The 15,863-nt window shown below is 37.9% G+C and overlaps 3 protein-coding genes across 3 annotated transcripts; 2 read left to right on the top strand and 1 right to left on the bottom strand.

Moving 5' to 3' along the window:
- Positions 1–1,094: 1,094 nt before the first annotated feature.
- On the bottom strand, positions 1,095–5,983 carry LOC103991378 (uncharacterized). The gene is made up of 7 exons (XM_065116885.1): positions 5,834–5,983; positions 5,106–5,168; positions 4,928–5,007; positions 2,996–3,104; positions 2,074–2,237; positions 1,786–1,945; positions 1,095–1,683 (listed from the first exon to the last, which is right to left on the bottom strand). Exons 1-7 carry the CDS (start codon positions 5,834–5,836, stop codon positions 1,357–1,359), a joined length of 906 nt encoding a protein of 301 aa, XP_064972957.1. The 5' UTR covers positions 5,837–5,983; the 3' UTR covers positions 1,095–1,356.
- A 1,476-nt stretch (positions 5,984–7,459) lies between these two features.
- LOC103991817 (ribonuclease 3-like protein 2) lies at positions 7,460–9,346 on the top strand. The gene is made up of 4 exons (XM_009411357.3): positions 7,460–7,879; positions 7,960–8,127; positions 8,195–8,568; positions 9,065–9,346. The coding sequence occupies exons 1-4, from the start codon at positions 7,553–7,555 to the stop codon at positions 9,231–9,233; spliced, it is 1,038 nt and encodes a 345-aa protein (XP_009409632.2). The 5' UTR covers positions 7,460–7,552; the 3' UTR covers positions 9,234–9,346.
- Positions 9,347–11,498: 2,152 nt separating this feature from the next.
- Positions 11,499–15,552, top strand: LOC103991377 (ribonuclease 3-like protein 2). The gene is made up of 4 exons (XM_009410815.3): positions 11,499–11,944; positions 12,026–12,193; positions 12,256–12,629; positions 15,159–15,552. Exons 1-4 carry the CDS (start codon positions 11,591–11,593, stop codon positions 15,325–15,327), a joined length of 1,065 nt encoding a protein of 354 aa, XP_009409090.2. The 5' UTR covers positions 11,499–11,590; the 3' UTR covers positions 15,328–15,552.
- The last annotated feature ends 311 nt before the right edge of the window (positions 15,553–15,863 follow it).

The following is a 15,863-nucleotide window of genomic DNA, read 5'->3' as shown; positions in this document are numbered from 1 at the left end:
GAAGGCGATCGCACCGGTGTGGCTGCAGCTGCTGCAACCCAAGCGAGCGATCACTGAGCAGCCAAGGTTGATTTAAAAGTTACTGTTGTGTCTGATTGAGTTTGTGAATGCCAAATATCGGTAAAGAACTATATGGGTCGGGTAGGTCAATTCATTACGAGTGATGTGAACTCAGGAAGATTTTTTTTTCTTAAAGTTAACTCCATTGCATTTTCGTCGACAACAATATAGACAGTGAACTGTAGCAAGTTGTAGCAAAACAATATAGATTTTTTTTTTAATGGTGAATCGAGGAAGATATTAGAGAACATTATTAGATGTCGTGGTATTGTAATAGAGCTTTTGTTGCTCTTTGCTCGACTAGTATTTTTTTTCTTTTTTTCTCAAGAACTTGATGACCAAAGAAGCCCATTTTAGATAATTTGATTATGTGTTTTTTTATATGTTTTCTCACTATATTTAGAATTATTTGTGTACGCATACAAGTAAACCACATGGACATCTGATTGAAGATTCTAGTGACAGATGCATTCATGCAACTATCAGCAAATTATCATGCTGTAACTGAATTCGAATTATGTAAAGCACCATGTTTTCTCAGGATGATACTAGTTTATAGATTGTTGAAATCTGGAGGGTCTTTCCAGTACATTTATGACAAATGTTGATGTCTGCCTCTCTCAGGTCATCGAGTTTGGTGGGAATGGAAGCTTGAGCTTGACAATTGTCGATGTCATGTCTGATACCTCAAAGCCTCGTAAATGGAAAGTGAAGTGGTACTCTCGAGATACTCTATCGCAATTCGTCGCTCTACTCAAGGCAATCCATCCAGGATGGACTGCTGCCCCTCTAACTATAAAGTGTGCACCTTAAGGGGGTCCTCGCAATATTTTCTCGTATTCATTTCATTCATTCGTTTAATTTGCCCTAGATGTGCAGGTGTTTGTCTTTTTTCATTTTTCCAGCTCATCATATTATTTGTTTTTAATATGGCACGAAATAATCATTCAAAGTTTGTTTCCAAATAATCTGCTGTATCATTTTGTGTTTAAACAATTGGATAGGAAAGTTTTGCATTGCTGAGTGATGTGGCATGTGAAACAGTTATTTTCATTGTTGAAGCCCAAACCTTGTTCCATAAGACCCAAAAACCAAAAAAGATCAATCTGTTTGTACTACTCAAAAAAGATACCTCCTTGGTGTTTTCAGGTCATTACGACAGGCAGATGGAGGTTGAGAAAACAAAGCATGCATTCCGTATGTTCTCACATACCACTGCCAAGCACGAATGGCCAAAATACTTTATGTACGTGGGTAACTGCAATCTTCTACCAAACCATTGGCATCCTTTCTGTGTTAGTGCTTTACGAACCCTGCGCTGTGTTGCCACGACAAAGGCTTGACTCTTCCGGCCAATGATGCAGATGCTGCGGTTGCTTTTATTTTTCTTCTCTTTGATTCCAGCTCTGATCTTTTACTTCCCGATGCAGATGCCGATGAGTCTGGAAAGATGGAGGAAGCCATAATTGCTGCCCGCTTGTTCTTTCTGTTCCTATCAAATTTCGAGGCAAATCTAACCGCAGCCGTTACTGCTGCATCTTCTTCTGAGGGGGGGAGAAGCCGGATGCCAAGGCCCATCCTCCTCGATACCCCCTCTTCTTCCTCGACCCTTCTCTTTTGGTTCTGAGATCAAGACATGGTACAGCGTAACTACCAGTGGCAACTCTTGATGATGTCCAGAAAGCCAAAGAATAAAAAAAACCAATGGATTCGAAGATAACCCACTCTAAGACGAGCTCGAAGGGCTCTGTTTAGGCTATAATCGTCAGCATGCCGACTGTCTGAGACTCTCTCAAGACGAACCAGCAACGGCTCGACTTCCTTCTTCTTTCTCAGATCTTCTTCTTGATGTTCGAGACGGTAAAAGGGATCAGCCAGCTTGCCTCTTTCTGCAACAATGCCATTCAATGAGATACAAGAACTCTGTAATGGAAAAAAATTAGATGCGAAACCTACTGACCGACACTGTTGTACTAGCCAGGTAGAATGAAGAAAAAAAAAAAAAAGAAGCACATAACTTCGTCGGCTGGAAGGGCAAATGTCTCCGCATCCTCTATATCATAATCCTCCGTCTTGCGTTGAGCCCCACTGATTATGACATATTCACAGTTCTTTGGGTCCGTCTGTATCACTATTTCATGCTTGCAACAAGCTGACTTCATGGTAAAGCTCCATATCTAGCACACAAGTTACCGATTAGGCATCTAGAAATAGATATTGATCGTCGAAGGTTACAACAGGAGAAACTATACCAAGACAAATAAAGCTGATGTTAACGAAATTATTTCCCAGTTAAAGAAAAGAAGAATTTTAGCAGATGTCACTTAGGTACATATGACGGGGAGTTGCATAATAACCATCCGAACCCATTTTCGCTTCATTATGGTTTATATAAACATCTACCGTATATCTGCACCCTTGATCAAGTTTTGTGATTCTATTTCTTTCTAATGCAGCTACATATAAGAATTGATTCTATCCTCATCCAGAAATCTGAATGCCTCAATATGTTACAGAGTTTCCCAATATCAATACAAGGAAAAATGTTACTTGAATACTCAGCTTTAAGTCGCCCTTCTTTCCTTTTTCACATTTATTGTATTCTTCTTATCGCATATAAATAGTTGACGAATGAATCAGTAGCTTAATCATTCATCAACATCCAGATCCAACATGCGTTTTTTCAATTAATGATACATAAATATGCATATTTCTTTTTTCAAAACATGTAATTTTCCAACCTACATCAGTCTTAAATCCAACATCCCATTCTTCATCTGTATATGAAGTGCTCCCTAGAATTCCATTTTCTTAAACTTTAGATGATCAAAGTGCCGTTAGAAAAGCGGGGAAGTGATTCTTTCTCTTTACATTTCCAATTTAATTTCTTATGCTACTTGAAAACATTAAAAAAAAAAAAGCACTCTTAAAATACCTTTGTCGAATAATAGTTTCCCACTTGCTTTTTCTCTGCATTAAACCTTACACCTTTGGCAATCATCGAATTGCATCCACCACACCAGATATTGAAGGGCATCTCGAACCTGCACAAAAGGATCAAAGTTACGTTCATAGAAGTGTGCTCGGGAAAGTCAGAAGAAGATCAAGACTTGAAAAAGAAAATCTTTCAGTTAAAAAGTTTTCCTTTCTCAAAGGAGATATCTGCAAATATTGTTCCTACCCAAATCAAGTGAAAGAATTGATAAAGTTCCACATCGTCCTTAGAAAATTTACCAACAAAGCTTGTCCTTCTCAAGGATCAATACAATGTCTAAAATAGCAGTTTTGACTTTTCCTAAAATATAAATTGCATCCTGATCATTTTTAAGGTATATTTTAAAACCTGCTTTAGTCCTACAAAATGCAACCAAATAAGCTATCCTAACCTTCGATCAAACAGCTTTTTACAAGTTTCCAGTTGCCTATTCAAACTTTCAAAAAACAAAAGACATCCTAGCCACAAAATTTTGCATGTCATCCTCTCTTATCTACAATTATGCCTTACTGATAAAAACCCCCCTTAATTTTACAATCAAAGTTCACACATACATCAGGTACATGCAACATTGTACCTACATTCTACAAGGCAACATATATGCATGTGGCCAAGATCCCCTACGGTGTCTCTCAACATCTAGATTCACAATTGCCAAGTTCAGAGCATACAGTAACTTATTTGCAGATGGACATCCTCCTGTTCATATCAAATAACTCACCAAGCAGTAGACATGATGCACATCAAAGGATTGGAAGTTATATTGAATACCAAAACCCAAATCAACATTGAAAGTTATATAGAATACCAAAACCCACACAAGAGAAAACATCTGAAATGTGCTACATCTTCATAACTGAATATGATAGGCTAGTAAAGGTTATAGAGTGCATTTAGGAATGCATCTGAAATGTTCATTGATGGCCCAATGCACATTTCAAATACAATTTTATTTTTAGTAAATTTTTCTTTTAAATCATATTTGGCATGGATGTTGCATTGCATATGCTCAACTACTGACGCTACCTTAGGGTAGCATACTAGCATCAACATTTTTACATTTGCAGGATGTTAATGAATTTTTTTTACAAAGTTTTCAAAATAACCTGTGATATTCTATAGAATCATAAGATTGCCATTATATAATAAAAAACCCTAACTAAAAATTTCAAATTTAGTGAGAAACCAACATGATTTATGTTTCCTATAAGATAATTTTTATTTATTTGATTTAAAAGGTTATTTTATATTTATTTATAGGATTATATTTAATTTATTTATTATATATCTAGGTCATACCGATCCCAAGTAATTGAGACTTTCAACTTTGTTGTTGTTGTTGTATACAAACCTGGGTCATGCAAAATTTTTATAAGATTACACACACACACACACACACACATATATATATTATTTACCTATTAATTAAAATAAAAAAAAATGTATTCACTATTGAATATAATCGTATCAAACAATACTTATGTCAATACACATATAAAATGTAGTTTTAATTTATTGTTTACCAAACACACAAAGCATTCCACAACTACACATTCACTCAATCCTCCTCCAAATGCACATTAAAAATACAAATGTGTTCCCAAACACACCGATATCATATTAAGTTGCTCCAAATAAACAGCAACAAGGAAACACTAATCCTCATAAGGCGTGAACTCTGTTTTATCGAGGAATATGGCTTGACCTATCTAAATGCATAGTTTATCATCATGCCTTCTTATCGGGAAAAAAATCATGGTAAGTGCATCCAAATAGATAACTCAATGGATCGACGCTTTTTCAGAAAGACAAAAAAGAATTAGTAAGCAACATGCTTTGTAAATAATATTTATTGGTTCACCCATCATGTACCTTATAATTAGTATGCCTTGGTCTAACTTTCTGGCTCTTTCCCTCAAAGGATGTTGTCCCTGAAACTTGTTCAAGGAACCCTGGAGAGCATATAAATTAAATCAATCAGCAGATGACAGGGACAGGCCTTAGCAAACTACAATGCAATCAGAATAATACCAAGTACAATGAAAAGTACCTTTTTTGGTTCCCATTCTGGTGGGTAGTAAAAATTATCTGCTCTAGCAGCTGCAAGAGATGACTGAAGAACAAAGGAGAAGCATAAAATTAGTGGAAGAAAAAGTAAAATTACAGCTACTGCCAGAGAAGGGCTCTGAGGATAATAGCATAAAGACTTCAAGATTTAACGCTGACACACATCAAAGCAACAATTACAGCCAAATAATAGGACAAATCAACATCAAAGTACATGGATAGAAATCTATAAGGAAAAACAAGAATCTCGATCACCAAAACCTTGGGCAAAGGTGATAGTAAAGAGAAAATTAGGGTTGGAACGCGTTGAGTCTAAATTGTTCAGAGAAATCGATCCAATGGATTCAACGATGCCAAACACGACCAATCACAAAAACAACTAATAGGATGAATCAAAATCTAAACAAACAAATACGGCAAGAAACAAATAAAGAAGAACAAACTTACCGGAGAAGATAATCCCTAAAGGCTAGACGATATTGAAAGGAGAATTAGGGTTGAACTGCATCACAGAAAACCAATAGAACGAATCCAAATCCAAGAGACAAGGCAATCATCTCAAAGATCGAACTAAAGAAACCCTAAGCCGAGGTAATTTTGACGGGAAAATCAGAGTGGAAACGCGTCAAGTCTCAAATCGTTCAGAGAAATCGATTCGATACCATTCGAAGGATAGATAGGAAAACCCTAGGAAGATTTGCTACTTCGTACCATCTTCGATCACTGGATTCAGAGACCGAGCAGTCGGCGACAACGATCAATCCGTGCGACCTTCAGCTCTCTGGCGTCAGGCGAGGAAAGGGTAAAACGGATTCGATACGTGCACAACGCATCCCTTCTTATTTTGTTGTCCGATCCGGTGTGCTGTCCCGCGTGACTGTGATCGACACGTTGGTCCATCGATATATATATATATATATATATATATATATATATATATATATATATATATATGTATTCTCTATTAATCCTTCTATATATACATATATACATATATACATATATTATATCAATTTTTTTCGAAATTATCTTATTTTCAAAATTTTCTAACAGCTTTTTTAATTACTATTTGTAACTTTTTCTGTTATTTACAACCTATTTTAACATTTTTAAATATTTCTAAGTTATCTTTTGTAAATAGATATATTTTTAAATTTTTAATTTAATTTTAATAAATCATTTCACTTCTCACCTATCATCCATTTTCTTATTTTTCATTCTTCTCTTATGATGAAAAAAGCTAAATGATGAGATGAGATAATTCGAAACTCGAAGAGATATTTTTTTTAAACAAAATATTTATTTATAATAATTTAATATTATTATGATTATGTAAATTATGTAATAGTTTAGAAGATATTATCTTCTAGATTAATTATATTATCCTATAAGATGTCATGTTTCAGACTTGTATAAATTGTCTAGTAGAATATATGCGTGATGAAAAAAAAAAGCCAACAAGGAAGATAAAAATGAAATTAGAGGGGTTATAAATTATAAAATATTAGGTTGTGAATAATAATGAGGAGCTTTCAATAATAAGATTTTTTTTATCTAATACCAAAAAATAATTCCCCTTATCCTTTTTTTTCTTCATTTATTTATTTTTTAAAATTGATCGATATATAGGATTAATGGGAACGGCCATAATATTTTTACACTGCGCTGCAATGTTCTGAACAATACTAAAAAGTATAGTATTTATATTTTTTAGTTTTATTTTAAAAAAATTTACAGTAATGTAATATAAAAATATTATAACACAGTATATTTATAAAATTTATAAAAATATAAATTTTCTAAAATACTATGTAACAGTGTTTTTATACTACTAGTAATAGAAAAAATTATAATTGAATTGGTTTAGACGAATGTATAAGAAAATAAAGAGAAAAAGTTATTTAAAGTATCAAGAGAATAAAAAAAAGTGTTATTTAAGAATTCTAAAAATAAGGAGCACCAATCGAGAAAATAAATAATATTTTTATGTATGTCATTACCTCAAACTTTTTATTAGGATGATCGATCATGCTATAGGTTACATTTAAGAATATATTTATATTTTTAATATGTATTTAGATTAATATATAGTAATAGAATATCTTGAATGTTTGGTAAATAATAGATAAAAAATATATTTTAAATATAGATTGACGAAAGAGTTATATGGTAAAATTATACTTAGAAAAATTTTAAAATATTTTTATGATAAATATATAATTTTAATATATATATATATATATATTATGATTAAAAAAATCTTATTTTTTTTTAATTTCTCTTACAGCACCCCATTTGAAAATTATCGAAACAAGGCGCCCTTTTTCTAAATGATCATTCAACCCCCTCTGCCCTGCCTCCGCCAAACCCCGCCCGTCGGCCATTGCCTCCGTCGTTGCTCTAGTCGAAACCCAGCAGCCTGTGATAGTGATGCTGGCTCAGGGTGGGACGAGGGCCGTGAAGGAGATCGAGCGTCTTCTGGGCTACGCTTTCAGGTCCCAGTCCCTCCTGGCGGAGGCGCTTACGCACTCGTCCTACCCCGACCACCGTTCATACCACCGTCTCGAGTTCGTCGGCGATGCAGCCCTCAGCCTCGCCATCACCAAACACCTCTACCTCACCAACCCGGACCTCGGCCCCGGACGCCTCTCCGCCCTACGCGCCGCTAACATCTCCACCGAAAAGCTCGCCCGCGTCGCCGTCCGCCACCGCCTCTACCGTTTCCTCCGCTGCAACTCACATGCACTCGATCAAATGGTACTAGCGCCGCGTCACCCCTCGACGATTCCGACTCGGTGCGATCGTGGCCTCTCACGCTTCGCTTTTTACCCTAGTAGGTGTTCGATTTCACGAACTTGGTGATGATGGAGAGGGAGGAAGAAATTGGGTGGGCTCCGTACGGCGGAAGCACCGTCAAAGCCCCCAAAGTGTTGGCCGACATCGTGGAGTCCATCGCTGCCGCCGTCTACGTCGACTGCAATTTCGATCTTGAGTTGCTCTGGAAGGTGAGCTTGTTGTGTCCTCTCCTTTTCGCTGCTTCGTGGGTCTATTATAATTGCGGGTCGTGCGTAGGTATTGAGGGGGATTTTGGAGCCGATCATCACGTCGGAGAACATGGACGAGCAGCCGGTGACGACGCTCTACGAGCTCTGTCAGAAGCAGGGCAGAAGCATCGAGATCAAAAACTGGAAGAGAGGTTTTGTGAACAACATCAGCGTCTTTATTGACGGAGACCTCATGGGCATCGGTTGCTCGGAGCAGAGGTCGATCGCAAAGCTCAACGCTGCGAGAGATGCGCTGCAAAAGCTGTCTGCTTTAGAGGAAGCCGACATGGAGGTCGAGTTGAGCTCGGCCGCAGGCAATGGAACTGCAGAGGAGAAAGATGGATCCAAGCAGAAACTAAACCAGTTTTGCAGCAAGAAGCATTGGATAATGCCCATATACAAGTAAGTTCTTCTTTAAGCTTCCTTTTCTTGCCCTAATTGTTATAGTCTACTGAGAATTTATGATTCTGTTCTTGAGGCAATTTTGGGTTCTCAGACATGCTTTTTTCAAGATGTTTTGTGTTGTTTTTCTCTTAAATGCTTTACAATTCTTCTTCCATCACAATAATGTGGTAGTTAATAAACAATGAGTGAATTGGATCCTTCCAATTCACTTGTACAACATTGTCATGATGTGTTGTTATATTTAGATTGAATGTGTTCAAACAATTCTGTGGTTAAGCTTGTTTTCGCAGTTCCTTGTTATAAACTTCAACAACAATGAAATCTTAATTTATACTATCAGTCAAAATATTGTCTTTGTTGGTGCATCCATTCAGAATTGCTTCATCAATCTTTTATTCTTCAATCATCTCAATAAAAAAGTCTTCAATCGTGTTCTTACTGCTAGAAAACAAAGATATATATTCCCTAATCACTGCATTGATGGAACTTGCAGGATTGAGAAAGAGGAAGGGCCTGCACACTGTAAAAGATTCATATGTTCAGTCCAAGTTGAAACTGAGGGCTGCACCTTCATCACCTTTGGGGATCCAAAATCAAGAGTGAAAGATGCAGAAAATTCAGCAGCATCTAAGATGTTAGCCGATATTTTGGTTGGTCGTTAAACAATATATCCATGTAGAAATCCAGCTATAATTTAACCCAAATCTAGCTCGACTTTTAGTCATGTAAATGTTCTCTTTTGTATTGCCTCTTTTCTCCTGCCATGATTTGTGGTCCTGCTAATCTTCTCAATTGCTCAAAAAAAAAATTTTTCCTTGTAAAATATGATATCCTTTCGTACAAACAATAGTGATGGATATTTAAATTTATCCATTATACTTTCTATATCAAGCAGATATTGTGAAATTAGTTTCGAATGAGAATTGATTGCAAGATCTTATTATGTCAAATATTTGTCAATCTTTGCATCGAACAAGTCTCTATAACTCATTCCCACTCTTAAGTTCTTGAAGCAGCTTTCAGAGATTGGATTTCTTGGAATGACTTTGGAGCTCCATGTAGATCCATCATATGTATGTATGTATGTATGTATGTATATGTTGAGATGAGATAAACTATAACTCTAAGAGATGAAAAATAAACCTAGAAGATGTCATGTTTGGATTTTCACAAATTATTTAGTAGAGTATATGGGAGATAGGAAGAGTCTGACAATGAGTTTAAAGCGAAACCAAAAGAGTTATAAATAATAAAATATTATTTTATTTCTTTTTTTAAGAGAATGGTAAAGAGTTCTGAATAATAAGAATGGACTTTAAATAGTAATTTTTTAAAATCTAATACTTTAAATAACCACATCCACTTATTTTTCTATTTTTTCATATTGCTCATCTGTTCGAGAGTTGATCACACTCCTCCATTGCCCTCCACCTATAGCCTTCGAGCAATAGGTATTGGTCTAATGAAAAAAAGGTAAAGTAATTTTTTCTGTTTTAAAAAATTTTAAAGTAGAGATACTATGTGAAAATTTTTTAAAAGTATACATTTTTTAAAGTAGAGATACTATGTGAAAAAAAATTTAAAATTATAAAATTTTTTCTGATGATTCATCCTGCATATTTTTTTATTTAAAATAAGAAATAAAAAATAAAAAAAATGAATGCATATAATCTTATAAAAATTTCATATGGCCCAAATATATAATAAATATATAATCATATCTATATAATGGTCTTTAAAAATAAATAAAATAAATATAATCTTTATAAAAAATATAAATCATATTAGTTTCTCACTAAATCATTTTGACAATCTTATAATTTTAGATAGAATCATATAATATTTTATAATTTTAAAAAATATTAGCATTGTATAAATACTGAAATGTTAATACTATCCAGAGATAATATTTGAATATAATATTTAAATCAGAAATAATTTAAAAATATTTATTAAATACTAATTTCTATTTAAAATATGTAGTTAACTCTGAACGCATAAAAGCCGCCCTCTCTTATTAAGCAAAGCGTTGGGGCCCACAACCGAGGCAGTGTTATCGGATGAGTTTATGTGGGCTCCTGCGGTGGATGTGTCACGCTTGTAACGCCCGACACGCTTTGCGGTACGACTTGGCTTACGAAGCTGATGCATAACAGGAGACATGCAGTACCATCGGTACTGACGCGCCGCATCATCTCTTCGTAACTTCAGTTGTTCCGTTCCTGGTTTCGAATTCCCCACAATTTGATGGACGAGATGGATCGAGTGACCGTGATGTGACGGCCAGTTGCAGACGATTCCTCTTTACCGGCCCACTGGTTTTACCACGGCGCACCTGTCTGAGGCAAAAATGGGGCCCTCCAGTGGTCCCACTGACACTTGACCCTTCGACGAGGCGACGCGGTAGAAAACTTGCGGGAGTAATTATATTACTGCTTTCGGAAAAGATGCACGCATGCACGGCCTCCTTTTATCGCTGGATCTGAACTTTGCGAATCTTGAAGCGCACAGGGTCAGAATCCGTCGTGCGATTGGCCTGACGTTTTTCTCGGTGCGTTTTCACCGCACAGAACATGACACTTTGGATGCCATACCGTTTTCCCTATTAGAAGGTTACGGTGGTCCCCAGGTGGGCCCTCTTCTTTCCTCCAGTCAACTCGCTCTGTGTTGATGAACGAAAGCGTTGGATAGGAGTATTGCTTCCACCCGGAATCCCGTACGCCTTTCCTAAAGAAGTCCTAAGATCTTATCCAATCACACCGATACAATTCATTGAATCCTAATCTTGACCCTTACTACGACTCGGACATCACATCTCAGCCATCAAGTGGTGTCAGATGAAGGGCGCGTGGTCAAATGGATGGCTGTGATGTCATCAGTTGGAGGTGGAATTTCAAGAAGAGTCGGATCCGCACGATTTGGAGATGATCCCTAATGGGTTTACTAGCGTCTCACACCGCTCCGAGGCCCAAGGACACGGAGGACGACGAGCGACCACCGCCACCGGTTCGGTCACACCATGAACCGATCCTGCCCCGAGGCGGAGGAGAGGGACGGCGGGCTGCGACGGGCCGTGACGGAGATCGAGCGTCTTCTGGGCTACGTTTTCCGGGACCAGTCCCTCCTGGCGGAGGCGCTTACGCACTCCTCTTACCCCGATCACCGGTCATACCAGCGTCTCGAGTTCGTCGGCGATGCAGCCCTCAGCCTCGCTATCACCAACCACCTCTACCTCACCAACCCGGACCTCGGCCCCGGACGCCTCTCCGCCCTACGCGCCGCTAACATCTCCACCGAAAAGCTCGCCCGCGTCGCCGTCCGCCACCGCCTCTACCGTTTCCTCCGCCGCAACTCACATGCACTCGATCAAATGGTACTCGCGCCGCCTCACCCCTGCGACGATTCCGACTCGGTGCGATCAAGGCCTCTCACGCTTCACTTTTTCCCCTAATAGGTGTTCGATTTCACGAACTTGGTGATGATGGAACGGGAGGAAGAAATTGGGTGGGCTCCGTACGGCGGAAGCACCGTCAAAGCCCCCAAAGTGTTGGCCGACATCGTGGAGTCCATCGCCGCCGCCGTCTACGTCGACTGCAATTTCGATCTTGAGTTGCTCTGGAAGGTGAGCTCGACGCGTCATCTCCTTTTCGGTGCTTCGTGGGTCTAATGGCGGGTTGGGCGTAGGTATTCAGGGGGATTCTAGAGCCGATCATCACGTCGGAGAACATGGACGAGCAGCCGGTGACGACCCTCTACGAGCTCTGTCAGAAGCAGGGCAGAAGCATCGAGATCAAAAACTGGAAGAGAGGTTTTGTGAACATCACCAACGTCTTTGTTGACGGAGATCTCATGGGCATCGGTTGCTCGGAGCAGAAGACAATCGCAAAGCTCAACGCTGCGAGAGATGCGCTGCAAAAGCTGTCTGCTTTAGAGGAAGCCGACATGGAGGTCGAGTTGAGCTCGGCCGCAGGCAATGGAACTGCAGAGGAGAAAGATGGATCCAAGCAGAAACTAAACCAGTTTTGCAGCAAGAAGCATTGGATAATGCCCATATACAAGTAAGTTCTTCTTTAAGCTTCCTTTTCCTGCCCTAATTGTTATAGTCTACTGAGAATTTATGATTCTGTTCTTGAGGCAATTTTGGGTTCTCAGACATGCTTTTTTCAAGATGTTTTGTGTTGTTTTTCTCTTAAATGCTTTACAATTCTTCTTCCATCACAATAATGTGGTAGTTAATAAACAATGAGTGAATTGGATCCTTCCAATTCACTTCTACAACATTGTCCTGATGTGTTGTTATATTTAGATTGAATGTGTTCAAACAATTCTGTGGTTAAGCTTGTTTTCTCAGTTCCTTGTTATAAACTTCAACAACAATGAAATCTTAATTTATACTATCAGTCAAAATATTGTCTTTGTTGGTGCATCCATTCAGAATTATTATATGCTTCTCTCTTTATCTATTGTCTTATTTACTTTGTGTCCCTTAACATGCATCTAACAAACACTATTGGACGATGTTAAAATAAAAATCCAATGCATACTGAAGTTGGAAAATAAAGTAACCTAGTCGATGCATGTTTACGACATCCTAGTGTTGTAGATCATTTTAATAAATAACATTCTGAGTTTGCATTGAGATGGTGTTTGAATCGTGACATAACTCATAAGCTGACCTTATTAGACCCATAAAACAAAGTAAAAATGAACTTGAGTCATAATTTACGCTTGTATGGGTGTCGATTAACTTGGCAAAATGAGTCGCATTTGTAGTTCCATTTGTGGGACTGAATTCAAACTTATCAAAGATTGGCACATTTATGGGACTTGATTAACTTGGCAAAAACTCAATTTCTCCTCAGAGTGTGAGCTGCATCAAGAAATTTCATATTCAATTATATTAGATTAGAAATGTTCCTTGTCTCAATTATATTTTACTGGGGTCTCGGAGGATAGCGGAAGAATATGTTTGAGAAAGAGAAGCTGATTGCTACTTCCTTTATTAAGTTTGTAACTGCATTCTACCAGCTTAAGTTGAAGCTCAGTGCTACTAGAATCATGATGATCATACAATATTTAATGGCCCTGTATGAGGAAAAAAATTAGAGTGGCTGCAAGTTATAATTTTCTGCATTTATATAAATTGCAGTGTAGCTGCATCGGGAGTATCTTTACAAAACAGCACTTAAAATACTAGCCAAACTTACTCGAACTTGTGTTGATAACTTAGAATCTTTGGTTCTAGTTTGAGTTTTGTTTGATCTGTTAATTCTTGTTTGATCAAGGTTCGCTGTACCGTATCGTACTGGCATTTCGACCCGGGCTCGGTATGGTACGATATCGGTGTACTGGGCGGTACATCAGGGCGTACCGAATGTTTTTTTTATTTTTTTCATACTATAGCAGTGCTACAGTATAGTATTGTAGCACTGTAGAGGTACCGGGCGGTATGCTTCGGTACGACAGGCCTTGGTTTTGATCACCTGGGAACTCCGTGTAACCATATGGAAAGTGGCCTTAGGTTATACATATTATTGGATTTGGAAGTTCTGGTACTATGGTTTTTATGGTGTATTATCCAGTCATATGTGAGATATGATGGGAAGCCAAAGAAATGATTTTGTTGATATTGTTCTTCAACCTCTTCTTCTTCTCTCTCCTGTGCTTCTTACACTCCCTCTCTTCCTTTGTTTTTCTGTCTTCCTTTCTTTATCTCTCCCAGGTGTCATCAATCTGCAACCTATCCTATACCACCTTTCTTTGCATCTTCACCACCAATCGCTGTCAGCCACTACTGTCCTGCTCTTACCCCTTAATCTTTCTGAAGTGACACTGAGCAGTTCATCACTGGTTCTACCTTGTCTCCAAATAGTAGCTGGCCAAAGTGAGCCTCTCACCAATAGTCTCAGGAGCATGTTCACTATCTTTTTTGGGCCTTCAATCGAGGCCTTTAAAAGGTCCATAGGTTTGGAGAATAGCATTCCTCCAAGTCGTCCGGCATCAGAAATAGCTTTTATGATTTCCCTTGGTTAAGTTAAAGTCGAAGAAGAAAAAATTGCCAAGTGTTGCAACTCCATTCCACCAGGAGGTGTGTGGACATTAGTTCTTGATCATGTAATTGAGGTGATAATGTTTTTTGTTGAACAACTCTGGCATTAAATGGAGACGATAATTAGACCAGAACATATATAACCAATTGTCAGCATGCACCTAACATGTCTGTCATGCACTCAAATAGAAAATTAGTTTTCCCACTTGCTGCATCATATTTCATCAAGTAAGAAAGATGAGTGAAGATCTGTATGGGCAATCATCGATGTAAGAGAAAAAAATTATCCTTAAAATGTATTTATTACCAGTAACAGATGTGCATGCTCATCTTATCTTTTATGTGGTTCTCATTCGCTTCTGTTTTCTTTCTTTCCTCATTCATCAATCAGTTCAGTGATCCTTGGAATGCTCATTATCATCGCTTCATCAATCTTTTATCCTTCAATCATCTCAATAAAAAAGTCTTGAATCTTGTTCTTACTGCTAGAAATCAAAGATTATGTTTTCCCTTATCACTGCATTGATGGAACTTGCAGGGTTGAGAAAGAGCAAGGGCCTCCACACAGTAAAAGATTCATATGCTCAGTCCAAGTTGAAACCAAGGGCTGCACCTTCATCACCTTTGGGGATCCAAAATCAAGAGTGAAAGATGCAGAAAATTCAGCAGCATTTAAGATGTTATCGGATATTTTGGTTGGTCGTTAAACAATATATCCATGTAGAAAACCATCTATAAAGTTTAACCCAAATCTAGCTCGACGTTTAGTCAAGTAAATGTTCTCTTTAGCATCGTCTCGTCTCCTGCCATGGTTTACGGTCGTGCTAATCGTCTCGTTTGCTCAGAAAAAAATTGTTTTTTTTCTTGTAAAATACGACATTCGTTCAAACAAACGATAGTGATCGATATTTAAATTTAACTTTTTGTATCAAGCTGATATTGTGAAATTAGTATGGGATGAGATTTGATTTATGCCACAGGTTTGTCAATCTTTGCATCGAACGAGTATTTAAAACCCATTGCCACTCTAAAGTCCTTGCAGCAGCTTTCTGAGACTGGATTTCTTGTGTTGACTTTGAGGCTCCTTCTTCCTAACAGCCTGTCGAACCTTTGAAACACTGATTTGCCATACAAAACTGAGGTCAACATCTGTGTCCGGTGTCATGATGCTATTTTACCTAACACTCCCTTGTATGGTTCATCACCTCACCCTGTTTCCAGGCTCCCAAACAAAAGAAGGTGG

This window comes from Musa acuminata, chromosome BXJ2-7, assembly GCF_036884655.1.
Source record: "Musa acuminata AAA Group cultivar baxijiao chromosome BXJ2-7, Cavendish_Baxijiao_AAA, whole genome shotgun sequence".
In the NCBI taxonomy this organism is placed as follows: domain Eukaryota; kingdom Viridiplantae; phylum Streptophyta; class Magnoliopsida; order Zingiberales; family Musaceae; genus Musa; species Musa acuminata.
The sequence above is the reverse complement of the archived record's forward strand: the minus strand, read 5'-3'. Positions and strand labels throughout refer to the sequence as shown.